Source organism: Rutidosis leptorrhynchoides, chromosome 2, assembly GCF_046630445.1.
Source record: "Rutidosis leptorrhynchoides isolate AG116_Rl617_1_P2 chromosome 2, CSIRO_AGI_Rlap_v1, whole genome shotgun sequence".
Lineage (NCBI taxonomy): Eukaryota > Viridiplantae > Streptophyta > Magnoliopsida > Asterales > Asteraceae > Rutidosis > Rutidosis leptorrhynchoides.
Genome location: NC_092334.1, coordinates 67,463,068 through 67,490,837, shown reverse-complemented (window position 1 = coordinate 67,490,837; position 27,770 = coordinate 67,463,068). Strand labels below are relative to the sequence as shown.

At 35.4% G+C, this 27,770-nt stretch overlaps 3 protein-coding genes across 3 annotated transcripts; 2 read left to right on the top strand and 1 right to left on the bottom strand.

The window, feature by feature from the left end:
- The first annotated feature begins 1,868 nt into the window (after positions 1–1,868).
- Positions 1,869–4,357, top strand: LOC139890983 (uncharacterized). The gene is made up of 5 exons (XM_071873919.1): positions 1,869–2,029; positions 2,438–2,580; positions 2,675–2,804; positions 3,410–3,601; positions 3,864–4,357. Exons 1-5 carry the CDS (start codon positions 1,874–1,876, stop codon positions 4,071–4,073), a joined length of 831 nt encoding a protein of 276 aa, XP_071730020.1. The 5' UTR covers positions 1,869–1,873; the 3' UTR covers positions 4,074–4,357.
- Positions 4,358–7,664: 3,307 nt separating this feature from the next.
- Positions 7,665–9,200, bottom strand: LOC139887952 (uncharacterized). The gene is made up of 3 exons (XM_071870997.1): positions 8,343–9,200; positions 7,910–8,278; positions 7,665–7,853 (listed from the first exon to the last, which is right to left on the bottom strand). Exons 1-3 carry the CDS (start codon positions 9,198–9,200, stop codon positions 7,665–7,667), a joined length of 1,416 nt encoding a protein of 471 aa, XP_071727098.1.
- An 8,078-nt stretch (positions 9,201–17,278) lies between these two features.
- LOC139887951 (uncharacterized) lies at positions 17,279–18,199 on the top strand. The gene has a single exon (XM_071870996.1). The coding sequence runs from the start codon at positions 17,279–17,281 to the stop codon at positions 18,197–18,199; it is 921 nt and encodes a 306-aa protein (XP_071727097.1).
- The last annotated feature ends 9,571 nt before the right edge of the window (positions 18,200–27,770 follow it).

The following is a 27,770-nucleotide window of genomic DNA, read 5'->3' as shown; positions in this document are numbered from 1 at the left end:
TGTACATATAGGTTGGTGTGACTGGTTATTGCATGGGTGGAGCCCATGCAATTGCATGTTCTGTTTTAGTCCCGGGTATTGATACTGTTGTAGTGTCTTTTGTAATTCCTCCTGCAGAACTTGCGGAACCTGCAAACACAAAAGTACCTATACAAGAACATTTTGCATAACTTGATAATGTTGATTAACTTTCAGATATTAAGGCATGAATTAGGAAGAACATGTCAAACGGGCTGGAAGTCACCTAATGTCTATGTACAACACACGCAACTTAATTTGTTCCATTCAAATATTCAAATTGTCATATCAATAATATTGTTTTCCTAATGATAATTAACTCATCAACTATTTATGAACGTTGTCAAAGAAAGGTAACCCAACTTGACTTGGTCCATTTTGACCTGTACTAATGACAGCCCTTGATCTATCTGCCCCGCCCGTGTTGACACCTCTAGGATATAGTTTATCGTACATGAAAACGAGCTGATTTCATAGTGGCATCTTGATACTGAACTTTAAGCTTATTATGTACTCCGTATCTACATGTATACCCTGAAGTGACACATGGATTTATGAACACTTCACATGAAGGCATGGAGAGGATAAAGCGTATGGAAATGATAGATGACAACGACACGGCTGTTGATCTGGCATGGTCTCCATTGCAGTTTGGATGAATCATCATTTATCAGCCTGCAGCAGAATATAATAATAATGTAGACGAATAAGAAAGGTTCTGATTTGCAGTTTTGTTATTGTGTAAAGAACTATTTTAGTTCCTTAGTCCTTGCAATTTAATTTAGTTGATGTAAAGAAATTTTGTCTAGTTAAAATTTATATATATGTACATACGGACATCTACTTGTCTATGTAAAGATATTCTGTTCTTCGATGTCGGAAATCTCTTTCTTCGGCTTCCTTTTGCTTGGAGAACCAAGCGTCGAGTTCCATTTTCGGAGCTATGGTTTTTACTTGTGATGCAGAGGCGAAACCAAGATTTAAAAATAAGGGAGACAACTTACACGATAATTGAGAATAAGGGAGGTTGTCAAATGATTAATGGGGGCTCAAATATAATTTATAGAGGGCGGCAAAGCATCCACATACATCTCCTATCTATGCCTCTGTGGTGACGATTTGTGGTTTTTCGATGTTGTTTACTTGTTTTGCAGACGTTGGATGTGGTAGTCGTCGGCCTCTTTTTCCAGCCGATGGTTTGTTCCGCTTGCGACGTTCTCTCGCTTTTGGTTGTGGCTGCGGTGTTCTCTTTGAAAAAGTGGCAGGATTTTTTCCCGACTTTTATTCCGGTAGGCATCCGGTGGGCTGCTAGCTGCCAGGTTGCGGTTTGTTTGATTGTTTGTGATTTGTTGTTATGTTTAGTGTAGCCCCGTTATTTTAATTTCCGTTTGTTATAGCTTTAGTCTTGCTTTGTTTTCTAGATTAAACGTGTTTTTACCTTGTTGGTGAAGCTGCTTATTAATGTTTATTTAGTTTCGCTAGAGTTCGTTTTAGACTCTTTTGTATTACTTCTACTCGTATATTTTTCGATCTCTTCTAATGTTTTTTATTTATTTATTATTATTTTTTTATTTTTTTTTGGTAACCTGTGTATCCAATATTTTTTTAACTGACTAATCCTAGAGCAACTAACCGCTTTACAAATAGTCCGGAGTCATTGGAGGTGAAACTCGTTGATCAATTATTGTGTTTTCATGAGAATAAAAAAAAGTAAATAATAATCCACCAGGGTAGGGGAGGACTGAAGAGTGAGGAGGGTGCGAGAGTTGTGGAAGGAATTTTATTTTGGAAAAAAATAAAATATAAAAGAAAATAAATAAAGTAAAGTTCACAAATAAAAGATTAAAAATAGAAAATGGCAGTACTCTATCGTTCTACACGCTTCTGGACTAAAACCCTCAAATCATCGAATCTAAAAACCACCATAACTCTCACTCGTCCCTCATTTCAAGTTCGATCATTCATGGCTACTTCCGAATTCAAAAAGATCCAGATTCAGCGAGATGACACCGTTAGTTTTCTCATCTCTCTCTTTTTTTCTCTCTCTTTCTTTTATTATGTATGTATGTATGTATGTATGTATGTATGTATGTATGTAGTGTATTTCATTTTGTTGTTGCTTGTTAAACTGAGATGCAATTAGTAATGTGTGCCGGAGCTACAATATCGAGTGATTCGATGTCTCAAATGGTGTTAAACATTGTTAAATCATCGATAAATCGAATTTGATATACACGACGATTTATGTACGTTAATTTTGCTAGTTAATTGATCATGATAATACATGAGGTGACATGTAATAAAAAAGGGCCACAGTAATCGAAAATCGAATTAAACTCACTGTGATCATTCTGCCGTTTGATTGATTTGTTGACTTTGAAGTTATGCACTTATGCGTGCGTTTGACTATTCGTTGCAGACATTTGATGCATATGTGGTTGGCAAAGAAGATGCTCCTGGAATAGTTGTTCTCCAGGAATGGTGGGGAGTTGATTTCGAGATCAAAAACCACGCTCTTAAAATATCAAAACTTGATCCTGGCTACAAAGCACTTATTCCTGAGTAATCTATTTACCTAGCTGCTGATTATAGTACACGTAGTGCATGCTTAAATTTCTGTTTGTTATTAATGGATTTTCTGTTTTGTAATTGTTAGTTTGTATCGTGGAAAAGTTGGTCTTGATGTTGCCGAAGCGCAGCATTTAATGGATGGTCTTGACTGGCCAGGTGCTGTGAAGGATATTCAAGCTTCTGTTAAATGGCTCAAGGCCAATGGCTCTCACAAGGTATGAAACCGTTCTGTTTGGCTTCACAAGATGATACTATCAATTATCAACCCCGATTATATAAATATAAAAACTAATTGATTTTGTTTATCTTGTGACCAGTCATAGAGAAAATGCTTTATCAACCTGCAACCGTGTAGACTCATAGATCTGTTTTTATGCTATTAGCTATTCTGTTGATTCTTTTCCAAACAGGAACCACCGATTTACAAATTTTATTAACCACAGAATTTAGTGATTTGACTTGTAGGTTTAAGAACTTTTTTATGATTGTTATGTTTACATCATATTTGAAAGAGAAAAAATTTAGAAAGTGTAACTATAAATGTTTGAGTTTGTGTTAACTGGGTCAGTCTTGGGTTCAATTTGGCTTTGGTCTTTCTATCTCAATGAGTAAGAAGGAATAATTACACACACAATAATTATTTTTGGACACGAGAATAAATATTTTTTATGAGGTTTACAATGTGTTTCTAATCATAGTTGATTTCTCGGATTATTAATATAGTATCATTTAAAATATGTATGAAAAGAAGTTTGGTACCATTGTAAAGAGAATATTTAGGCTTCTTAATGTACTGTTAACGTGCTGATGATATAAATAGGTTGGTGTGACTGGATATTGCATGGGTGGTGCTCTTACTATTGCAAGCTCCGTTTTAGTCCCTGAGGTTGATGCTGCTGTGGCATTTTATGGAGTTCCTCCTCCAGAGCTTGCAGATCCCGCACAAACCAAAGCACCTGTTCAAGCTCATTTTGGAGAACTCGACAATTTTGTTGGATTTTCAGATGTTAAGGTATGATCATGTAACTCAATTGGAATGTAAACCTGCACAATATTGTTTGAAAAAACATATATGCTATTTTTTCCTATATTTTTCAAGCTTATATGAAAATATTCCTGATTTTGCTTGTTGAAACAATCAGAAGATTTTGCCCGATTGAGGCAATTATAAATTAATTGATAATAATCGGTATTACTTATTAGTTTGCATGTTTAGGCATTTATTATGCCATTGGTACAATAAAATTGATGATATATTTGAGCTTATTATGCAGACTGCTAAAGTTCTGGAGGAAAAACTGAAGGCATCAGGGAAACCACACGAGGTACATTTGTACCCTGGAGTGACACATGCATTTATGAATACTTCGCCTGAAGGTATCGAGAGGAGAAAAGGTATGGGAATGACAGATGACAACGTAGCTGCTGCTGACCTGGCATGGTCTCGTTTCCAGTCCTGGATGAGTCGTTATTTGTCAGCCTGAACCTGAAGCTTAACAATTATCAGTCCCAGGTAATAATAAGTTGAAATGCAATATGCTATGGCCAAAGAGTTGGTTAAGTTGGTGTGTCGATGTTGTGGTTAGTCTTTGTAAAACCGATGTTACGCTACATGTGTTTTAATGTTTGAGATCTTGTCAAGTATCTATTGTACAACCTGCTGGTTCGAGTTGTAATCTTGAGTGTCGGTCGGAGTCTATGGTTATGGTTAAGGCTCTAATGTTTACGCATCTAAATAAAAAAAGTTTGTTGGTGGGATTTGGGTTTTGTTTGATGTCTAACATGGTTAGTAGCATTGTTTGATGTGGGAAAAAATTATTAGACAAAGTTATTAGGATAAAGTATATTCATGTGTGTGGATGGCAATGGGGTGAAAAAATCCGCCACTCACGGGTATTTGCTCCATGATGGGCGGGTAAATCTTTGAAATCGGTTGGGTATTCACTATTTGTCACAGGTAAAAGCTTATTTTTATTACATTGAATTAATGAATTATGGATGATAAGCTAGCATATGGTAGCTTAGAGAGTTTTAACCTTATTTTTTTATAAGCTCAAGCAAGATGGTAGTATTGTTAGGTCGAAGCTTATTCAAGAGCTTGTGAAAAAACTTAACCCTTGTAAAAATAAGCTCCCCAAAGTAACTTTTTAAAAGAGCTTATGAAACCTTATGTTATAACTCATGTGACAGTGATCTGCCTCTTTAGAGGTCAGTAGTTTGACTCTCCCGTGAGGTGCAACATTACATACAAGGTTGCTCATTTACCTTTGAATTTCATCGGTGCCTTTCGCACATCGCGTCACAGGGGCAGATGGGGAGGGGGTTTTACCGTCCATGCCCTTGGATTGGGCCGAGTTTTCTCATGGGTAGCAGTTGGGGGCGGGTTATGCAACTATGGTAGATGAACGCCTGGGTGGTTAAGTCTGCCCCGATTGATCTAATACTCTTGTTCAGGAAAAAAAAAAGTTAGGAGCTTATGAAAGAGAAACTTACATCATTAACCATAATATCATTATATCTTTATATACTTTATACAACTTAATTTTTTGTCCTTAAATGTCATTTTGCATAAAAGAATTCTAGCTAGTTTATTAAACACTTATTAAACATAAGTTTCAATTTTTTGCTTAAAATATAAGCACCAGCTAGCACCTAATTTCATCAAAACACACCCAAAATAAATAGTATGCTATCGAACATAATTGCTGCTCAAGAGCTCGGCTTGTTGAAGCTGGATTGAGATTAAATTTAATGGAGTCTAAACTTCTTATATCAAGTCGTATCAAAAATAAATAATGGCATAATGTAATAATAGAAATTTTTATATAAAAATATAGTATCAAGTTTAAAAAGTAATTAAAAAATAAGTAACAATTATCATTATCATTATCATTATTTGGGTAAATATAATGTAATAATAGAAACATTTATATAAAAATATAGTATATAGTATTAAGTTTAAAAAAAGTAATTAGAAATAAGTAACAATTATTTTTTTCCAAAAGGCAAGAAATATATTAAAATGCAGATACAACCCATAGCATGGAATATCCTAACCCAAGTAACACAAACTCAATACAATCAACATACAGAAAACAAAAGATAAACGCAAACACCTACACCATATGTAACCTATGATCTACCAACTTCAAATCACATAAAGCAGCCACCTTTAATACATTTGGACTATGTTTGACTTTTAATGTTGACAGCTTAATTCGAATAAAATCTTTGACATCCTTACATATCATCTCCACATATTTCCTCATATTCATGAATTGCATCTTGTTCCTTTCCATCCATATGAAGTAAACAACTGCAGGACCTGCAATTTTATTTAAGATATTCCTTATATCCTTTGCAGCAGAATACCTTAACAAATCATTAATGACACTATACAAATCATTATGCAACCCTTTATATATCAGCATTTTGCTTAACACTTCCCACACTTTACTTAAAATTCACATGTAAAGAACAAGTGTGAATGAGAGTCTTCTATATTACCACACAAGCTGCATTTGAAATCAACATTAGGGTACCATTTCTTCAAACTAAGGGAACCAAATAACATAGTGCCATCCCATATTTGGACCATTGTTCCTCATATCCTTCCACACTTGCCCTGTAGAATACTGTTTGAACTTATTTTCACTAGTAATCCACCAAAAAACACCATTAGTATCCTTATGCACATGAGATCTCATCTTATCCCTAATTCTTAAAAGCTGCCTCCAGCCCCAACTATCACTTGGTTCATGATCAATATCCAAAAAAATTCCTCCCTTTTAATTTTACCACATTAATTCACTGTTACCAAATGGATTCTTTTTGACAAATAATTTTCCAGACATGTTTCATTAACAACACATCATTCCACTCACTTAAAGGTCTTAACCCTAAACCTCCTTGTTTCTTAGGTCTGCAAATAAGCTTCCATGCCACTTTAGCTTTCCCTTTTGCCCCTTATCCTAAAGAAAGCTTTTAAGCAGTTTATCAATGTCTTTAATAACAGTAATTGGAATAGTGTACACAGATGCCCAATACACTTGCATAGAAGATAAAACAGATGATATGAGCTGTAGCCTTCCAGCATATGACAAATGCTTGTTTCTCCAACACATAATCTTATCTTTAACCCTATCCACCAACTGTTTACAATCATTAACACCTAATCTTTTTGAAAGAAGAGGAACTACCAGATACTTCATTGGCAGGCTACCCACTGTGAATGGAAGAATGCCCAGAATTTCATTTTTAACAATAGGGTTGACACTGCCAAAAAAGATGGTACTCTTTTGAAGATTAGGAAACAAGCCAGATAATGCACTGAATTCTTCAATAGCTCTATTTATAACTTTCACAGACCTCACCTCACCCTTACACAACATTAATAGATCATCTGCAAAACAAATATGAGACAACTTAATTTGCTTGCATCCATGGTGGTGTCTAAACTCTGAAGCCTCTTTAATATGTTTCTGCATCACAAGGTTAAGAACTTCCATAACCAAGGTAAAAATGTAAGGAGACATGGGGTCCTCTTGCCTTAACCCTCTACCTCCTTTAAAGTACCCCTTAACTTCACCATCAACACAGATTGAGAAAGATGCAGAAGTGATACATGTCATGATCCAGCTAATCATTTTCTCATGAAATCTAAACTTAGTTAAGATATCCCTTAAAAACTGCCAGCTCACAGTATCATAAGCCTTCTGAATATCTATTTTCATTGTACATCTTTTAGGTCCATTAGCTCTGTCATACCTCCTCAATAGTTCTTGTGTTAAGAGTATGTTATCTTGAATGGACCTACTAGGAATGAAGGCACTTTGGTTCAACCTAACAATCTTACACAAACCCTCCTTAAGTCTGGATGTGATCATCTTGCTAATAGCTTTATATAATACATTACAGCAAGCTATGGGCCTGAACTCATATACCTTATTTAGGAACTTCAACTTTAGGAATGAGAGCAATGAGAGTGGTATTTACCTCACCCAATAGCCTGCCAGACCTGAAATTTTTTTTTAATAGCTTCACATACCTCATCACCTATAACAGGTCATGCCTTCTTAAAAAAAACCAGAAGTATAACCATCAGGACCAGAGTATTTATCACTATCAATCTCAAAAATGGCATCTTTCACTTCTTCATTAGAAACATCAGCCACCATACCCCTAACTTCTTCATCACTTAAAACAGTAGTAAAAATGTCACCAGCACTCTCCAAAGGTTTAGTATTGCTTGAGCTGCCCAAAAACTGTTTAAAATGATTCAAAATTTGTGTAGCCACATCATCTCCAAAAAGCCTCTAACTTGTTCATCACATATGCTCTCAACTCTGCCTTTACTTTTTCTAGCTTTGAGGACACTGTGAAAATATTTGGAGTTTTTATCACCTTCCTCCAACCATTTAACTCTCACCTTCTGCTTAAGAAGCTTTAGCTCATCTCTAGTGGCTTCTGTATATGCATTCAATATCTTGACAACTTCAATTTTGAGCTCTTTATCATGTGGTTTGACATCAATCTCAGCCTGTATAGATTTCAATTTAGCTTTAAGCTCCTTAACTTTAGTGAAGAGGTTCCCATTCTGCCAATTGAGCTTATTCATATCTTTTTTCATAGCTTTGAGCTTTTGAACCACTCTAAACATAGGAACACCATTGACTACCTTTGACCATCCCTATTCAACCATTGGAATAAAGTCATGCTTATTTCATGAACCTAAATGATTTAGGCTTATGAACATTCCCCTCAGGAATAACCAACAATGCAGGGTTATGATCTGATATCAAATATGGCATGAAAATAGCATGGGCTTTGCTATACTGACTCATAAACTCTTCATTAACAAGCACTCTGTCCAGCTTTTTCAACACATCACAATTAGGGTTATGAAGAGATTTTGTCCATGTGAAATTAAACCCTGAACTACACAGATCATCCACCTCAATTTGATCAAGACAATTCTGAAAATCTTGCATATCTTCATTCATACGTGATCCTCCTGCACTATGCTCATTCACTTTCAAAATTACATTAAAGTCACCCATAATGACCCAAGGGTAGCTGCTTGTAAACCTCCTTTGACCACTTAGATCAGCCCATAAATTCCTTCTTTCAACTCCACTATTACTAGCATAAACAAAACTACAATAGAACTTAGTTTTATTCACCTCAGATTCTACCAAATAAAGTATAACCTGCTTATTCATATGAACAGCCATAACTTTGACTTTATTCTTATCCCAACCAATTATCATTCTACAACTAGTTGGGCTATAAAGGACATTAGATATCCAATCCCAATTATTAAACATATAATTGCTAATATCAGCAACAGTTTTAGCCTTTAGATGAGTTTCTAAAACTGCACAAATACATAAATTCTCATCCTTTATTATATTCCTGACCTCATTCTGCTTATCAACATTATTAACACCCCTTATATTCCAAGCTGCTATTTTAAAATCCATCATAGCAACTATTATAATGAATGAGATGTCAGGAGCACTGAAGGGTCTCAATTCATTGCCAAGTAATTCATTATATTCATTTCCATATTCTGAAATATCCTCATCTTCATTACCTTTATCCCTTCTCATTAAAGATTCCCATTGTAGTTTGAAGTAATGAATCATATCATAATTCCATTTCCTAGTTTCATCACTAGTAGGCTGCTCTCTTTTCGATAAATCTATCAACAATCAGCCTCTTATCCAACATAACATCATCCATTTCACGCTCATTTTCAGCCAACACTGAAAATTTATTAGTACTAGCCTCTTTACTCTTGTCAGCTTTTTGTGCAACAGAGCTTTGCTTAGGTCTATACTCCACATTAATCTTAGGTGGGCCCTTATCATGATTCACAGCTTTCTTTAGATAGTCAAACTTCTTTTTATACTTCACCTCTGCAAACCCTTCATTAGCTTTTGCATCTGCCTCCTCTTTTAATTCATCTGTAGTTTTAGGTCTAATTTTACATTCCTTATGCCCATGCCCAAAACCAGCACAATGAGAGCAAACACTAGGCTTCCAAGTATATTCCACTTTAACCTGCTTAATAACTTTTGTAACTTGATTAGCATCATGGTAATGAATGTCAACATTATCCACACATCCTTTAGATGCATCAATCTCCACCATAACCCTAGCAAACCCAACTCTACCAGTACCTTTTTGACACATCTTAGCAGTGATTGTATCCATCATAATAGGCTTACCAAGTCTGCTTGCAATAGTACTAATACCTTTAACACTCCAAGCCTCTGATGGTACATTTACTAATTTTACCCAAATATGCATCTTACTTGGGTCCATTTTCTCTAGATTAACATCAGGATTCCATTTAAACACCATTAATGGTTTGCCATTAACCATCCATGGACTGCTTTCTATCACAGTATTCATTCCCTCCTTAGTATTAAACTTGAAGAAACATATCTGCTTCTCATTCATCACTATGTCTTTTAACCCAAACTTACCCCACATCCTCCTGAGATTATATTGCAAAGCATTAAAGGACATAGAACAACCAACCAAATAGCCACAAGCAGTCTTATTCCACTTGATACAACCTTCATTCACAGTTTCCTCATCAAAAATGACAAACTCATTTCCATTACTATCCATAGTAGGTTGAACATAATTCAACAATTTTTCAACCACCATAGCATTCTTATTAACAGCATTAGCATATGTAACTTTAATCTCTGGACTAGTAATATTGACAGGATTAGGTATGCTTACAGATTCTATAGAAGTTCCTTTGTCATTAGAAGCCGCACTAGATTCTCCAGATTCAGGTGACGTCACCTTATTCACATCATCACCTCCTATCAATTCCTCATTACACTTCTTCAAACTTCCATCAGAATCACCTTCAGATAGGTCCTTATCCGAATTCCTCAAATTAGCATCCAAATCTCCAATAATCTCTTCTACTGAAGCTCGATTCTTATTCCTATTAGCAATCGTAACAACAAAATCATCATATTTCTGAGGAAATTTGACTTTTTTCTTCAATGTACGTTTTGGGGCCATGGCTAAACACGAAACAAATCACACAAAAAGCTTCAATAAAACCGTAATACGAAGATCAAATTACGTTCTAGATGCTAATCTACTATTCAATTGATGAAAAAACGATGGAAATTGAGATCGGATAGAAGAAATTAGGTTAAGAAAAGCGCAACCGCTTTTCCCCCCAAAATCGCCTCAATCACCTTCGTGAGAGAGATCCCTAATTTATCTTACTAAATAAGTAACAATTATCATCATCATTATTTGGGTGAATAAAAGGTAGAAGGTTTTTCCGTGTTCGGATTACCGAAAGGCGTGTCATTCGATTCCATACCTTAATATACGTAGCTCGGCTGGATTTTTCTTCGGATGTTTCCAACCCTCTATTGGACACCACAAAATATCGTCCTAGACAAGAATTGTAAGGAATTCAGGACTTCAATCACTAGACTATCTAATAATGGTTCCATATTTAGGTAAATAATAACTTAAAATTAATAATTGTGACTATAGACTAGTTTTGTAACTACATAATAAATGAGTCAAACTTATACTAAAACTTCTAAATCAAGCAATGACATTTTCATTGAACTTTTTAATAAATTCACAACAAATATGCATTAGAAAGTTTTTTTTTTTTTTTTTTTTTTTAAAAGCAAGTAAAATTATATTAATAAAAGGAGTCAATCACAAAGCCCTATATAACTATACATTGAATCATATAATGGAGATTTACATTAAAGAGCTATAACACTTTGGAACGAGGCCTCGCAACGCACCGCGGCACTTAAAATATAAGCTGGGAGGAAGCAATTCAACAGTATCGCAGGTGCGATGACAAAGTCAAACCCAACCACCCATTTAGCCAAGCGCGAAACGAAACGACGGCCCAAAATATTATAGTGAATTATCACGTGGACTTCCGGAAGATGTCGTATGATCCGATTTTAGCGTATACCTAATCTTTGCGAGTTTGAAGAAATGTAGAAAGATGGATTAATGAGCCACTGATGCCATTCGATTGTTGCTTTTTTTTGCTCTTTTTGATATCCATGCAAAGGTTTGGGATTGAATTTCGGCGAGGATGATGGCGACATTCCAATCTTTTTTACTGAAGATTTTAGCGTTGCGGTATTTCCAAATTATGTACATTGAGGCCCATTTGGTGGCTTGCCAAATTGAGGCACCGGTATGTGTAGAAGCGAAGTTTTGATTGATTGATGTAATATCATGGATGTTGGTTAGAGAGTTATTAGGCAAGTTCCACCATTGTAGAATAGTACACCAAAGCGTCGTTGTTTCCACCATTGTAGAATAGTACACCAAAGCGTCGTTGTTTTAGGACAATGAAAAAGGACATGTTCTATGATTTCGATCTGTGAGTTGCATAGCGGGCAAAGTAATGTGTCGAGGTCAATGCTTCGTTTGTCGAGTTCGGTTTTTGTTGGGATTCTTCCATTTATTACACGCCATATGAAGATGCTGATTTTGAGTGGTATGAGTATGTTGTTAGTTGTTGCAAGTGTGGTATGGGAGTTAGCGAGTTTTAGGTTGTCGAGGGTGCGAGCTAATGATTTTGTTGTGAAGATACCGGTTGGGTCGAGGTTCCATTTCCAAGTATCAGGTTTATCAGTGAAGCAAAAGGTAGCTATAAGGGAGTTAAGTTCCGATAATTCTGCGAGGACACGACCAGTGGGTGTTCGTGTCCAGCTCCACGAACCAATGGTGGTAGAATTAAGTGTTGTGAGCCTTTCCGAGACCGATGCGTGCTTGTATGTTTCGAGCATATATAATCTTCGAAATAGGTTACAAAACTTTTCAGTTCCACACCAGTTGTCTGTCCAGAACTTGGTGTTGATTCCGTTTCCGATGCTATTAATGAACGAGGAGGAGAAGTTGATTCCGATGTTGTCCGCTATCTTTCCTGCTTTAATAATCCCATTCCAAATCGTGCTACCTGAAACATTTCTAGAACAAACGTTAGCGCAAACCCCACCCCCCGCCCCGTAGATGCTCGATATGATTCTAACCCATAAAGCGTTTTTTTCATTATGAAATCTCCACCACCATTTACATAGTAGTGAGATGTTTTTACAATGTAAGGATCCGATGTTCAACCCGCCTTTATCGTAAGGTGACAATATTTGTTCCCATTTTATCCAATTTATTTTGTTTTCAATTTCTGATCCTCCCCAAAAAAAATTTCTTCTTTTAGTTTCAAGTGTGTTGATAATCTTGGATGGAGCGTGGAAAAGGGAGAAGTAGTAAAGTGGGAGGCTAGATAATACAGATTTGATTAGAATGAGCATTCCACCATAGGATATGGTTTTAGCTTTCCAATCTGAGAGACGTTTATCGAACTTATCGAGGATGGGTTGCCAGGTGGATGCTTTTGAGGTAGGAACGCCAATAGGTAGTCCGAGGTAGGTGAATGGGGTGAAGCCTGCCGAGCACCCAATGAAGTTGGCCATTTCTTCGACCTCGTTCTTTGGCACCCCAATTCCATATAAATTACTTTTTTAAGGTTGACTTTTAAACCAGAGATATTTTCGAAACATTTTAATAATTTAGAGACGCTTTTTGTGTTGCGTTTGCTCCATTCACCGAAGAAGATTGTGTCATCCGCATATTGAAGATGGGATACCACAATCTTATCGTGTCCGACGCAAATACCACGAAATTGATCGTTCGCGATTGCACGTTTGGTAAGAATGTTAAGTCCTTCGACAGCGATGATGAATAGGAAGGGGGAGATTGGGTCACTGTGACGATCGCTCCAAATCCATATGGACGAACACGTCATTCATTGATTTCATTGCGAGGTATTTGACCTCTATATGATACGTTTTGTAAACATTGCGTTCTTTTGAAAAGGCACACCATAAATGAATATTTAAATCAAAGGTTTTCGACATCTGATGATTTCTATATATAGACAATCACCATAAATAATAGTTTACAATAGTACTTCAGTTGACAATGCAGTCAAAATAAGATACATGGTGATGATTTGGTGAATGCAACGTTTCCTTGAAAAAATATGCCATGTAAGACTCCATGCACATAGCTTGTGTAACATATAATCAAACAGCGGAAGACTTCTAGGGAACCTGAGAATAAACATGCTAACAAGTGTCAACACAAAGGTTGGTGAGTTCATAGTTTTAATGTTTCGTATAATCTGTATATAAAGGTGAATCCCAAGATTTCAGTTGTTTCATCCAGAAACGTTTATCAAAATATTCTACGAAATTGAGCACCCTGGTAACTAAACTTTAACGTATATATAATTTATACCCTTTGTATAATCATCTTAATAATACACGCAAACCAACGTGTACGCTTCTCAAATAGCATACGTCCGTTAAAAGGCTAGTGCTCTAGCTCGGACGGGGATATCAAGCCCTATGTGTAACGACCCTGGATTTTCCAACATTTATTTATTAATAATTGTTATTATTAATACGTGTGATTAAACGAATGTATGTTATTACATTTACATGTTGCCATAATTGCCCGTACTTGACTTTAATTGCCCGAAACGTCTTTGTGACACCCGGAACTTACACGAATAATATTTTCAAGTATTATTTACATTCATGATTAAGTTTTATTAATCATTTTAATTAACTAAGGTTGTTGGTTAATTACTTGGGCTTTTATTGGATTTATTTGTTACTTACATGAAACTTGGGCCTTTTAATTGTACATGGACTTAGAAGCCCACCCTACCCATATTAATGGACTTAGTTAGCCCACTAACACTTGTAAGTATCACTTTCAAAATGAACTAGTTGTTTAAGGAGACTTGGAATCTTGTTAGCTCATAATCCCCATGAAACCCCATCTATTAACCACACTTTTAAGGCTTTACATGCAAGGACCCTTTGAACACTTGCCTCCCTCCCTTTTTTTTTGCTGCAGCCGTGGGATCCCATGGTGAGAAGGGGATTCAAATTTTTTTTTTTTTACATTACTTGTTCACTAGTAAACCTCATTCATCTCACACACTTCAACTTGCTTTCATTTTTCTCTCTTTTCTCTCAAGCATTTCTCTACATTCTTGTAAGCAACTTGATCTTTTCTTTCCTCTTTTCTTGGCTTAAAAATCGTAGCCTTTAGCTACTTGAACATCATCATCATTTGTTCTTTGGTTGTTTGTTTGATTACTTGTTTGTTATTGTTACTTACTTACTTGTTGTTGTAGTCATCCTTTACTAGTTACTAAGAACCAAACTTTCTAGTTTGATTCTCCATTTTATCTTGTATATACAAGACTTACATGAACATAAACTTACTAGCTTATGATTCTACTTTTATTGTTTCAAAGATTGTAAGTTCATGTGTTGAAATCATACTTGTAGTTCTTGAAGTAAACTTAAAGTTTACTTTACTTAAAGATCAAACTTTGGTTGAATCTTTAAAAGTATGAACAACCATGAACCTTTTACTTATTTACTTAGTTTATCTCTTTATATCATCACTTTAATTTCATGTTTGTTAGTTAAATGGTCAAGTACTACAAGTTAGTCTTGATCTCATTAATCTTGAACTAAAAGTTAACTTGAAAGTTCAAGAACACATAAATAAGCTTCTTTAACTATAACTTTGTACACTTATGCTTGATCTAGGCTTTTGAGTCTTGGATCTTCAAGATCTAACTAAGAACTATGTTTTACTACTTAAGATCTTGATTTCATAAGTTTACTTCAAGTTTGTAACTTGTTTTTTACTTTTAAAGTTCATGTAAGTGTTAGATCTAAGACCTTGATGTAACTTTGGTTCATCAACTTCATACAACTCTTAAGTGAGTTGATCTACATGTCTTAGACTCACACTTGTATCATAATTGTCAAAACTTAGTTAGTATTACTTTTACATTTCATGTATGTGCTAAATCTAAGACTTTGATGAAACTTTGGTTCATCAAAACACTTGCAACACTTAAGTGAGTTGTGCTTCATGTCTTAGACTTGCACTTGGGTTATGATGGTCAAATCTTGGTCAAGATGATGCAAACACATCAACGAGTTGTACACTTGAAGCTATACGCATCAAGGATGAGAACCGTGATAAGCATCAAGCATCAAACTCACCGGAACCCATTATTTTACTGCTTTCTGTCTTCTACCTACTTTTTTCTGGTTTCTGTAACAGACCAGTACACCTGGGCTACTGTAACCATTATTTTCAGATATATCTTTTCGAGTAGATAACTTTTCATATAGGATTCGTCTTAATCCGAGTTACGGTTTAGGATTTATGGCCCTCCGATCGTCACTATGTCCTTTTAACGTTGTGCAGAAATTTCTGACCTACTCGCACTTAGACCGTTACCACGGTCAAACAAAGACGAGTTTGCTTCTGTAAATTTTACCACACTTAAAGGACTCACATACGGAGCCATGGCCACTGGTCTCACCTTATTTCAGTAAGGTTAGAGGCCGTGGTGACTGATCAAAGTCAGCCCTTGTTTTAAACTACTTTCATAAACGAAACTTACTTTATGCCTTTTGTTTGATGATGAATGATGATGACCCTTAAGACCTTATTTACATACTTTTAAACCTATTCGGACGATTTACTGACTTAGTACTATTTGACTTAGGTTGAGGACCCGTTTGGACAACCTTCATTACTTGCTTACTTTCCGAGTCATACCTTACCGCTACTTTATCATTGTGAGTTATAGCATTCCCTTTTTACTTTAACTTATTTTGGGAACTGCGAGTACATGCGGATTTTATGTTTTACATACTAGGCACGAGTACTTAAACTTATATATGTGTGGGTTATATAACGGCAGAAACATTCCCTTTAGCTCGGTAACGTTTAGTCATTGGTTTTTGAACCGGTGAACGCGAATCTTAGATATGGATCCATAGGGTTTGACATCCCCACTCGGGCTAGTAGCGCTAGCATTTAACGAGTGTTTAATACTTCGTAGACATACGCACTTGCCAAGTGTACTTTCAGGGGGTATAAACGTTAAGTTAGTTACCAAGTGCCCACGGTTAACATATACTTTATCATACTGTTTTGAAACGCTCTTTGTAGCACTGAAATCTCGTGGCCTACCTTACATACTGTTATACTTAAATTATAGCTCACCAACCTTTGTGTTGACGTTTTTAAGCATGTTTTTCTCAGGTGCTTAAGGTTATTTGCTTTCGCTGTCGTGCTAGTCTTGCCGTAGACACCCGCTGCTCTAGTGTTATCACCGCATGAACTGTTTATCTTGCATTCAAACTTTAATACTTTTGAACTATGTTTTGTAACGACCTAAGGGTCACATACATTTATTCATGCTTGCTATTCGTAGAAGCATACTGTTGGTATAAAACAATTGACGTCGGTTATGATGTATTAGACTACGTATTATTTACAGTTGTACAAACAACTTCTTATTTGTAAAGATTTATGTAGATATGTATCTTGTGATTGTATGTATCCTATCCTAAAATAAAGGATATGAGTTACCATAGTTATAGGAGAATGAGTTGTAATCTTTTGGGTATTTAATCCCCATCGTGAATCAAAGGCAGGCAAGCATTCTGCTCTATCATGGTATCAGCCTAAATTCATACGATCCTCACCAATCTTCATCATCTTTTTCTTCTTTTTTGCTGCAAATTAATCCCCTTTTCTCACCACTTCAATGGCTGAATCTTCCAAATTTCATCCTGCAATCATTGTAACCAATATCAAAAACACAATTCCTGTCACACTCGACATGGATACAACCAAATACTTGTCATGGGTTACCTTGTTCAAAACCCATTGCAAAGCTTATCAAGTGCTTGACCATATCATTCCTGAAACACCTGCCACCACTGACTCTTCGTCCACCATATCTCCATCTGTCACTCCTCAACCTGCAAATAAAGAAACATGGGATAGATTGGATGCAATTGTGCTCCAATGGATCTATGGCACTATATCACTCGATATGCTCGAAAACATTTTAAAACCTGAACAAACCGCTCAAGAGGCATGGGATCGGATCAAATCCATTTTTGAAGACAACAAAAACTCACGAGCAGTCCATCTCCGACACAAATTCGCCAACATCCGCCTAGATAACTTCTCCAATATCTCTGATTACTGCAAGGAAGTAAAATTATTGGCCTACCAATTGGCCAACGTTGGTCCAGCATTGGAACCTGATCATATTGTACTCCAACTAATTACCGGTTTAAACGAAAATTATGATCAAGTCGGTTCACAATTATCACACACCAACCCTCTTCCCTCATTCTATGAAGCACGATCCACTCTAATTTTGGAAGAATCCCGAAAGCAACAACAGGCCGCCAATACCACACCACCAACAACCGATACTGCTCTCGCCACTCAAACATCTCCGATTCAATCACACACTGGTACGAGTCGTTCCTCAATTTCATCATACAAGGGTCGAGGGCGTGGATCGTATAGAGGAAATAACAGGGGCAGACATCAAAACAATCGTGGTCGTGGGTCTGTGAATTACCCTAGGCCTAATTCTGGTAACGTGATTAATGGGCTCCAGTCACCCAATTGGGCTTTTAATCCGTGGACTGGTCAGCCTACAAATTGAAACACCTGCCTTCCATGCGTTTTTCTTGGCTACCCCTCTAATCACCGTGGATACAAATGCTATGACCTCTCATCCCATAAAATCATCATTTCTCGTCACGTAATATTTAATGAAACCCAATTTCCATTCGCTTCTACTCATAATCCCACAACAGACAAATATGATTTCTTACATTCAACCTTCAATCCAATATTCTATCCACCGGACCCTACCAGCCCACCTTCGCAACCCAGCTCCATTGGGCCAAATATTGGGCCTGACCCTCAATCTCCCGACGCACAGTCTTCTAATCTGCCACCTTCAACAATGCATAACATCGACTCCCATGCAAACATATCACCAACTAATAACACACTTCCATCTAGTCCATCTGTTCCATCTTCTCAGTCCTCGTCCAACACCACTCAAAATTCAAATACACCTAACACTCCATCACCCACTCATGACAATTCCAACTCTAGTTCTCATTCCTCCACTCCACAACATGAACAACCACCTAACTCAAATACGTCTCCCTCATCGACACCTCCGGTTCAACCCACTGTTCCCCAACGTACAATGACAACTCGTGCCATGGACGGTATCTTCAAACCAAAAACACACTTCAATCTCTCCACCACCACATCTATATCTCTGATAATGCTAAAAACGAACATATATTTCATAGCATTATTCCTCAAGAAAGACAAGCTTTTAGTTGCAATTGTTCTATTTACAAGTGATATTCGTTTAAATAATAGAAGGTGAAGACAAAAGACAGATTCGACGAATTGAAGACGCAAACGACCAAAAAGCTCAAAAGTACAAAAGACAATCAAAGAGGTTTCAATTATTGATAAGAAACGTCTCGAAATTACAAGAGTACAAGATTCAAAACGCAAAGTACAAAATATTAAATTGTACGCAAGGACGTTCGAAAATCCGGAACCGGGACCAGAGTCAACTCTCAACGTTCGACGCAACGGACTAAAAATTACAAGTCAACTATGCACATAAATATAATATAATATTTAAATAATTCTTATAATTATTTATATATTATAATAAATAATAAAAACCGTCGGCAAGAAAGACTCCAAGAGGGACTGAGCTGTAATTTCAATCTCCGCGACTCGCGGAGTTTGAAGGCCAAAAATGCCGCGAGTCTCGGAGCCCCAAGTTTTGAAAGTCCCTATAAAAGCAACCGAATTCTGAACATTTATCATTATCTTTTTCTTCTTCTCTCATAATACTACGTAAATATTTATATTTATATTTTAATTTTAATTTTAATTTTAATTATAATTCTAATAATAAGGGAATGTTAGCGAATGTTGTAAGGGTGTAAGTCGAAATTCTGTCCGTGTAACGCTACGCTATTTTTAATCATTGTAAGTTATGTTCAACCTTTTTAATTTAATGTCTCATAGCTAAGTTATTATTATGCTTATTTAATCCGAAGTAATCATGATGTTGGGCTAATTACTAAAATTGGGTAATTGGACTTTGTACCATAATTGGGGTTTGGACAAAAGAACGACACTTGTGGAAATTAGACTATGGGCTATTAATGGGCTTTATATTTGTTTAACTAAATGATAGTTTGTTAATGTTAATATAAAGATTTACAATTGGGCGTCCCTATAAATTACCATATACACTCGATCGGACACGATGGGCGGGGTATTTATATGTACAAATAATCGTTCATTTAACCGGACACGGGAATGGATTAATAGTCACTAGAATAATTAAAACAGGGGTGAAATTATGTACAAGGACACTTGGTATAATTGATAACAAAATATTAAAACCTTGGGTTACACTCAGTCGACATCCTGGTGTAATTATTAAACAAAGTATTAAAATCTTGTTACAGTTTAAGTCCCCAATTAGTTGGAATATTTAACTTTGGGTATAAGGATAATTTGACGAGGACACTCGCACTTTATATTTATGACTGATGGACTGTTATGGACAAAAACCAGACGGACATATTAAATAATCCAGGACAAAGGACAATTAACCCATGGGCATAAAACTAAAATCAACACGTCAAACATCATGATTACGGAAGTTTAAATAAGCATAATTCTTTTATTTCATATTTAATTTCCTTTATTTTATATTTAATTGCACTTCTAATTATCGCATTTTTATTGTTATTGTATTTAATTGCACTTTTAATTATCGTACTTTTTAATTATCGCAAGTTTATTTTATCGCACTTTTATTATTCGCAATTTCATTATCGTTATTTACTTTATGCTTTAATTTAAGTCTTGTATTTATTTTTAATATTTTACATTTGGTTTTAACTGCGACTAAAGTTTTAAAATCGACAAACCGGTCATTAAACGGTAAAAACCCCCCTTTATAATAATAATATTACTTATATATATATATATTTGCATTTTTATAAAAGTAAACTAATATAGCGTTAAGCTTTGTTTAAAAAGATTCCCTGTGGAACGAACCGGACTTACTAAAAACTACACTACTGTACGATTAGGTACACTGCCTATAAGTGTTGTAGCAAGGTTTAAGTATATCCATTCTATAAATAAATAAATATCTTGTGTAAAATTGTATCGTATTTAATAGTATTTTCTGCAAAAATATAAGCTATTTTATATACTACTCTGCTAAAACATCAAGTATTTTTGGCGCCGCTGCCGGGGATCTTCTTAAACGCCGGAAGCGCAACGCTAATAGAAAAAGAAAAAAAAAGATTTTTATTTTACTTTTATTAAAATTCATTTTTATAAAAGTACGTTTTAAATATTCAAAAATATAAAAAGAAAAACAAAAATTTATATATTTTTAAGAGTTTGTTAAAAGTTTTATAAGTTTCGCTATTTTTATTTTAGTTTATAAAAATATAAGTTTTATTTAAATATCTTTTATTTATATAAAAACAGAAAATTAGAAAACATAAAAAAAAAAATTAAAGAAAAACGCGTCGAATTTTAAACCTGTCAGTTGAATTTCTGAACCCCGCGAGTCGCGGGGTTTGGTGCCTTGTATACCGCAACTCGCGGAGGGGACCTGACACCAACAGGAAGCCCTAATCCTGCATTTATTACGAGTAATTATTAATAATTATTATTTTAAACCCTAATTAATTATTATTATTATAATTAGTTTTATTATAATTAGTTTTACTTTTTATTTAATTTGTTTTATTTAGTTAAATTAGTTTAATTAAATTATAAAATTAGTAGTTTTATTAAATAAATAATATAAAAAATAATATTTTTATAAAAATTGTACTTTTTACAACTTTTTGTATATTTTTATATTTTGTCCCTTTTCAATCGTTTTAACGTAATATTTGTATTTTTAGCTCATATTTAGTTTTAAACTTAGTTTTTGCCATAGTTATTTTTACTTCTAGATTTTTAGGCTTTGCCGTAAAATCCCTTAAGTGCTTTTTATCTAGACTAAGATTTAGGTGCTTTAGAATTTTGCGACGCCTTTTTAAGTTTTAGTTTCTTTTTAAGTTATTTCCATTTGGGATATAGTTTTTCCTGTAAGCTTTAATACTTTTAGACACCTTTTACTATGTACCAATTATCATTCCAATTAGTTATCTCAATTTGCGATTATAATTTTAAGTTAGTTGTAGTAATAAGGTTAGGTTAGTCAAGTATTTTTAAGTTTTATAAGTTTCTTTTATTTTTCCGTCACCTTTTATTTTTCAACCATTTTTCTTTTTCGACCTTTTCCGACGAACTCTTTTTCTTTCTTATTTCTCGCTATTCTAGTTTTAGGACATAGATTTTTATTCTACTTCCTATCTAAATTTTCTTAAAATTACGAAAATTTATTTTAAGTGGTTAAATTGATAGACATCAAAATTTTCTGGTTCGTAGTAATAGTTGGATTTGTACGTGGACTGGGTTATTGGAGCCAAACAGTCCTCAATTATATTGAGACCAAACGAATCCTGCCCCTCTGCTGCATCTTTTGGCTATTCGAAACGTGGGCAAAATCAGAAAAGTCTATTGATTGGATAACTTATTATAATTTTTCTTTCTTTTTGAAAACTAATAGGATATTCAGTGAATGCACCGAGCAAGACGTTCACCACCTTTTGTATGTTCACCACCTGTAACTAGATCAAGACATTTAGCAAATATTACCGCCGTTGATTTTTCTTTAGAATCGTCATCCAGTCGACCAAGTACTTCAGTTCAAATTTCCAATAATCCATTTTTTGAACCCGACCTCACAATTGAGAATCCGGAGAATATTCAGGAACGATTCGTAGATCCTGAACCACTAAACTTTTCTCCGGAACCACCAATCATTCAAACCGAGATTGTTGAGGAACGAACCATTAAATCAGAATCCTCTAGTGATTCCGATTCAACAAATTCAATTATGGAGAATCTGGAACCTTTAAGTATGGAAGACCGAATGAGAGCTAAACGCACTGGCCAAGGTCACGCAATTACTCATCCAGACATTAATGCGCCAGATTATGAAATCAAAGGACAAATTCTACACATGGTGACTAATCAATGCCAATTTAGTGGTGCGCCGAAGGAAGATCCAAATGAACATCTACGTACCTTTAATAGGATCTGCACACTATTTAAAATCCGAGAAGTGGAGGATGAACAGATATATCTCATGTTATTTCCCTGGACTTTAAAGGGAGAAGCCAAAGATTGGTTGGAATCGTTACCTGAAGGGGCGATCGATACATGGGATGTTTTAGTTGACAAATTTCTTAAACAATTCTTTCCGGCATCTAAAGCCGTAAGACTTCAAGCAGAAATTGTTACGTTCACACAGAAGCCAAATGAAACTCTATATGAGGCGTGGACAAGATATGGAAAGTTGTTAAGAGGATGTCCGCAACATGGTTTAGACACCTGTCAAATAGTACAAATATTCTACCAAGGATGCGACATCACTACAAGGAAAGACATAGATATAGCAGCTGGTGGTTCTATTATGAAGAAAACCGAAACTGATGCTTACAAAATTATTGATAACACTGCTTCCCACTCACATGAGTGGCACCAAGAAAAAGATATCGTTAGATCATCTAAAGCAGCTAGAGCCGATTCTAGCCATGACTTAGATTCCATTTCCGCAAAGATAGATGCTGTCGAGAGACGAATGGAAAAGATGACTAAAGATATTCACTCAATACGAATTAGTTGTGAGCAGTGTGGAGGACCACATTTGACAAAATATTGTCTCAGTATCGAATTAACAATGGAACAAAGAGAGAATATTTCATACATAAACCAAAGGCCTGGAAATAATTATCAGAATAATTATCAACCGCCAAGACCGATTTACAATCAAAACCAGAGTTATAACAGAAATATTCCATACAACAACCAACAAGGTCCTAGCAATCAACAAGTATCCAATAATACTTACAACCAGCAAAGACCTAATTTTCAAAACAAACCACCACAACAAACCGATGATAAAAAGCCGAATTTAGAAGATATGATGACGAAGCTAGTTGAAACTCAAACGCAGTTTTTCACATCTCAGAAACAAACCAATGAACAAAATGCTCAAGCATTTAGAAATCAACAAGCTTCTATTCAAAATCTAGAACAAGAAGTAAGTAACCTAGCAAGGTTAATAGGTGAAAGAAAACCGGGAAGTCTACCTAGTGATACAAATGCTAACCCCCGGAATGAAACAGCTAAAGCTATTACCACAAGAAGTGGTACAACACTTAAACCACCGGAAATACCTGCAACTTCTGATGAAACTATTCCTACTCCACAAGAACCACAACCTGATCAAGATAAGGAAAAAGAACCGGTAGTTGAAAAGGTTAATGAAGATAACACAGTTAAGGCTAAACCTTATGTTAAACCATACCAACCACCACTTCCTTACCCGAGTAAAATGAAGAAAGAGAAACTTGAAGCCGAGCAATCCAAATTCTTGGATATGTTTAAACAGATAAATGTAAATCTTCCTTTCATTGATGTGATTTCAGGAATGCCTAGATATGCTAAATTCTTGAAAGATCTAATCTCAAATAGAAAGAAAATGGAAGAACTTTCGGCTGTTACTATGAATGCTAATTGTTCAGCAGTGCTGTTAAATAAGATACCAGAAAAACTATCTGATCCAGGAAGTTTCACAATTCCATATTTTTTGGGTAGTCTTAGTTCAATAGAAGCATTGGCAGACTTAGGTGCTAGTATAAATCTAATGACGTATTCACTATACACTAAACTAGACCTTGGAGAATTGAAACCAACAAGAATAAGCATACAACTAGCCGATAGATCAATAAAATATCCTAGAGGGATAATGGAGAACATGCTAGTTAAAGTTGGTACTTTAGTATTTCCAGTAGATTTTGTTGTTCTGGACATGGAAGAAGATTCTCAAGTTCCTCTCATATTAGGAAGACCATTCTTAAACACGGCTAAAGCAATGATAGACGTGTTCGGTAAGAAACTGACCCTAAGTATAGAGGATGAGAGTGTTACCTTTTCAGTTGATAGAGCAATGCAACAACCACAATCTACAGATGATACATGTTATTATATTCAAACTATAGATGCACATGCAGAATTATTAGAAGAATTTCCAGAATTACAAGGAACAGGAGAATGTTCTTTAGGAGAAGGTAATGAGCCAATTGATGAAGCTGAAATGTTAGCTACACTTATAGCTAATGGATATGAACCAACAACAGAAGAAATTCAAATGCTAAAAGAAGAAGACAGATATCGATACAAATCATCGATAGAAGAACCTCCGAAATTAGAGTTAAAGCCACTTCCAAACCATTTGGAATACGCTTATTTACATGGTGAATCTGAATTACCTGTAATAATATCGTCTTCTCTTACTGAAAATGAGAAATCACAACTCATTTCTGTGTTGAAAGCTCATAAACCAGCCATTGCATGGAAGATTCATGATATTAAAGGAATAAGTCCTTCGTATTGCACACATAAAATCCTTATGGAAGAAGGTCATAAAACGTATGTGCAACGCCAACGAAGACTAAATCCTAATATGCAAGATGTAGTTAAGAAAGAGATTATTAAACTGCTAGATGCAGGTTTAATTTATCCAATCTCTGATAGTCCATGGGTAAGCCCAGTTCAATGCGTACCTAAGAAGGGTGGCATGACTGTCATTACAAATGAGAAAAATGAGCTTATTCCTACTAGAACTGTAACAGGATGGCGTGTGTGTATTGATTACGGAAAATTAAATGATGCCACCAGAAAAGATCACTTCCCCTTACCTTTCATAGATCAAATGTTGGAAAGATTAGCCGGAAATAGTTATTATTGTTTTCTAGATGGATTTTCCGGATATTTTCAAATTCCAATAGCACCCGAAGATCAAGAGAAAACCACATTCACGTGCCCTTATGGTACTTTTGCTTACAAACGCATGCCATTTGGACTTTGCAACACCCCTGCAACCTTTCAAAGGTGTATGATGGCGATTTTTCACGACATGATAGAAGAATGCATGGAAGTATTCATGGATGACTTTTCAGTCTTCGGTGATACATTTAAATCATGTCTAGTTAATCTGGAACGAATGCTAATTAGATGCGAACAATCAAATCTAGTTCTTAATTGGGAGAAATGCCATTTCATGGTTAAAGAAGGCATCGTTCTTGGACATAAAATTTCAAAAGAAGGAATTGAAGTGGATAAAGCTAAAGTAGATGTAATTGCTAAACTTCCACATCCCACCAATGTTAGAGGAGTTAGGAGTTTTCTAGGGCATGCCGGTTTTTACCGACGTTTCATAAAAGATTTTTCTAAAATTGCCACTCCTATGAATAAACTCCTAGAAAAAGATGCTCCATTCATCTTTTCAGATGAGTGTATCAAATCTTTTAATATTCTTAAAGAAAAACTAACTAATGCGCCGATCATGATAACACCAAATTGGAATCTACCATTTGAACTAATGTGCGATGCAAGTGATTTTGCAATGGGAGCCGTTTTAGGACAAAGGATTGAAAAACGATTTCAACCTATATATTATGCTAGTAAGATGTTACAAGGAGCACAAACGAACTATACAACTACTGAAAAAGAACTCCTTGCTATTGTCTTTGCTTTTGACAAATTTCGATCATATCTCGTTCTAGCAAAAACGGTGGTCTATACTGACCATTCTGCTCTTAGATACCTATTTTCAAAACAAGATGCTAAACCAAGATTAATCCGTTGGATCTTACTCTTACAAGAGTTTGATATTGAAATCCGAGATAAAAGAGGAGCAGAAAATCTCGCCGCTGATCATCTTTCTCGTCTTGAAAATCCCGAATTAGAAGTTCTAAATGAATCGGCCATACAAGACAACTTTTCTGATGAATATCTATTGAAGATAGATTATAAAGAAATCCCATGGTTTGCAGACTATGCAAACTACTTAGTTTGTGGATTCCTTGAAAAAGGATTATCGTACCAAAGACAAAAGAAATTCTTCAGTGATATAAAACACTATTTCTGGGAAGATCCTCATCTGTTTAAAAGTTGTCCCGATGGAATAATACGCCGATGTGTATTTGGAGATGAAGCTAGTAAAATATTAAACCATTGTCACACAGGACCAACAGGAGGGCATTATGGGCCTCAACTAACAGCAAGAAAAGTTTATGAAGCTGGATTCTATTGGCCTACAATTTACAAAGACGCACACCTTCTTTGCAAATCCTGTGATGCATGTCAAAGGACCGGAAAAATAAGTCAACGTGATGAAATGCCACAAAATGTCATCCAAATATGTGAAGTATTTGACATTTGGGGTATTGACTTTATGGGTCCATTTCCAAAATCTCATAATAATCTATATATACTCGTAGCCATTGATTATGTATCTAAATGGGCGGAAGCACAAGCTCTCCCAACTAACGATGCACGAGTTGTAGTCAACTTTTTAAAACGTCTTTTTGCAAGGTTTGGAACACCGAAAGCTTTAATAAGTGATCGGGGTACTCATTTCTGTAATAATCAACTTGAGAAAGTTCATAAAAGATATGGAGTAACTCATAAAATCTCCACCGCATATCATCCACAAACAAGTAGACAAGTTAAAAATACCAACCGAGCTTTAAAACGTATTCTAGAGAAAACCGTAGGATCAAATCCAAAGGAATGGTCCATTAAATTGGAGGATGCACTCTGGGCTTTTAGAACAGCCTACAAAACTCCAATTGGAACTACACCTTTTAGACTTGTTTATGGAAAAGCATGTCATCTTCCAGTAGAAATTGAACACAAAGCATTTTGGGCTTTGAAAACATGTAATCTTGATTTACATGAAGCTGGACGTCTACGATTAAGTCAACTAAACGAATTAGAAGAACTAAGACATGAAGCATACGAAAATTCGTTAATCTATAAGGAAAGAACGAAGAAATGGCATGATAAAAGAATCAGAAGTTCAAAAGAATTTAAAGAAGGAGACAGAGTTCTTCTTTTCAATTCACGATTCAAGCTATTTCCTGGAAAATTGAAATCAAGATGGTCTGGACCATTCATAGTCAAAAGAGTTTTCCCATACCGAACAGCAGAATTGATAAATTCAAATGGGAATGAATTTAAAGTTAATGGTC

Excerpts from the sequence above, each read along its gene's own strand:
- LOC139890983 (XM_071873919.1), top strand. The coding sequence starts at position 1,874 with ATGGCAGTACTCTATCGTTCTACACGCTTCTGGACTAAAACCCTCAAA. Across the intron at positions 2,030-2,437 it reads AGATTCAGCGAGATGACACC|ACATTTGATGCATATGTGGT; the intron begins GTTAGTTTTCTC and ends TATTCGTTGCAG. Across the intron at positions 2,805-3,409 it reads AGGCCAATGGCTCTCACAAG|GTTGGTGTGACTGGATATTG; the intron begins GTATGAAACCGT and ends TGATATAAATAG.
- LOC139887952 (XM_071870997.1), bottom strand. The coding sequence starts at position 9,200 with ATGAGAAGGGATAAAGGTAATGAAGATGAGGATATTTCAGAATATGGA. Across the intron at positions 8,279-8,342 it reads TGGTTATTCCTGAGGGGAAT|GGATGGTCAAAGGTAGTCAA; the intron begins GTTCATAAGCCT and ends ATGGTTGAATAG. Across the intron at positions 7,854-7,909 it reads AGAGCATATGTGATGAACAA|TTTTTGGGCAGCTCAAGCAA; the intron begins GTTAGAGGCTTT and ends CATTTTAAACAG.
- LOC139887951 (XM_071870996.1), top strand. The coding sequence starts at position 17,279 with ATGGCTGAATCTTCCAAATTTCATCCTGCAATCATTGTAACCAATATC.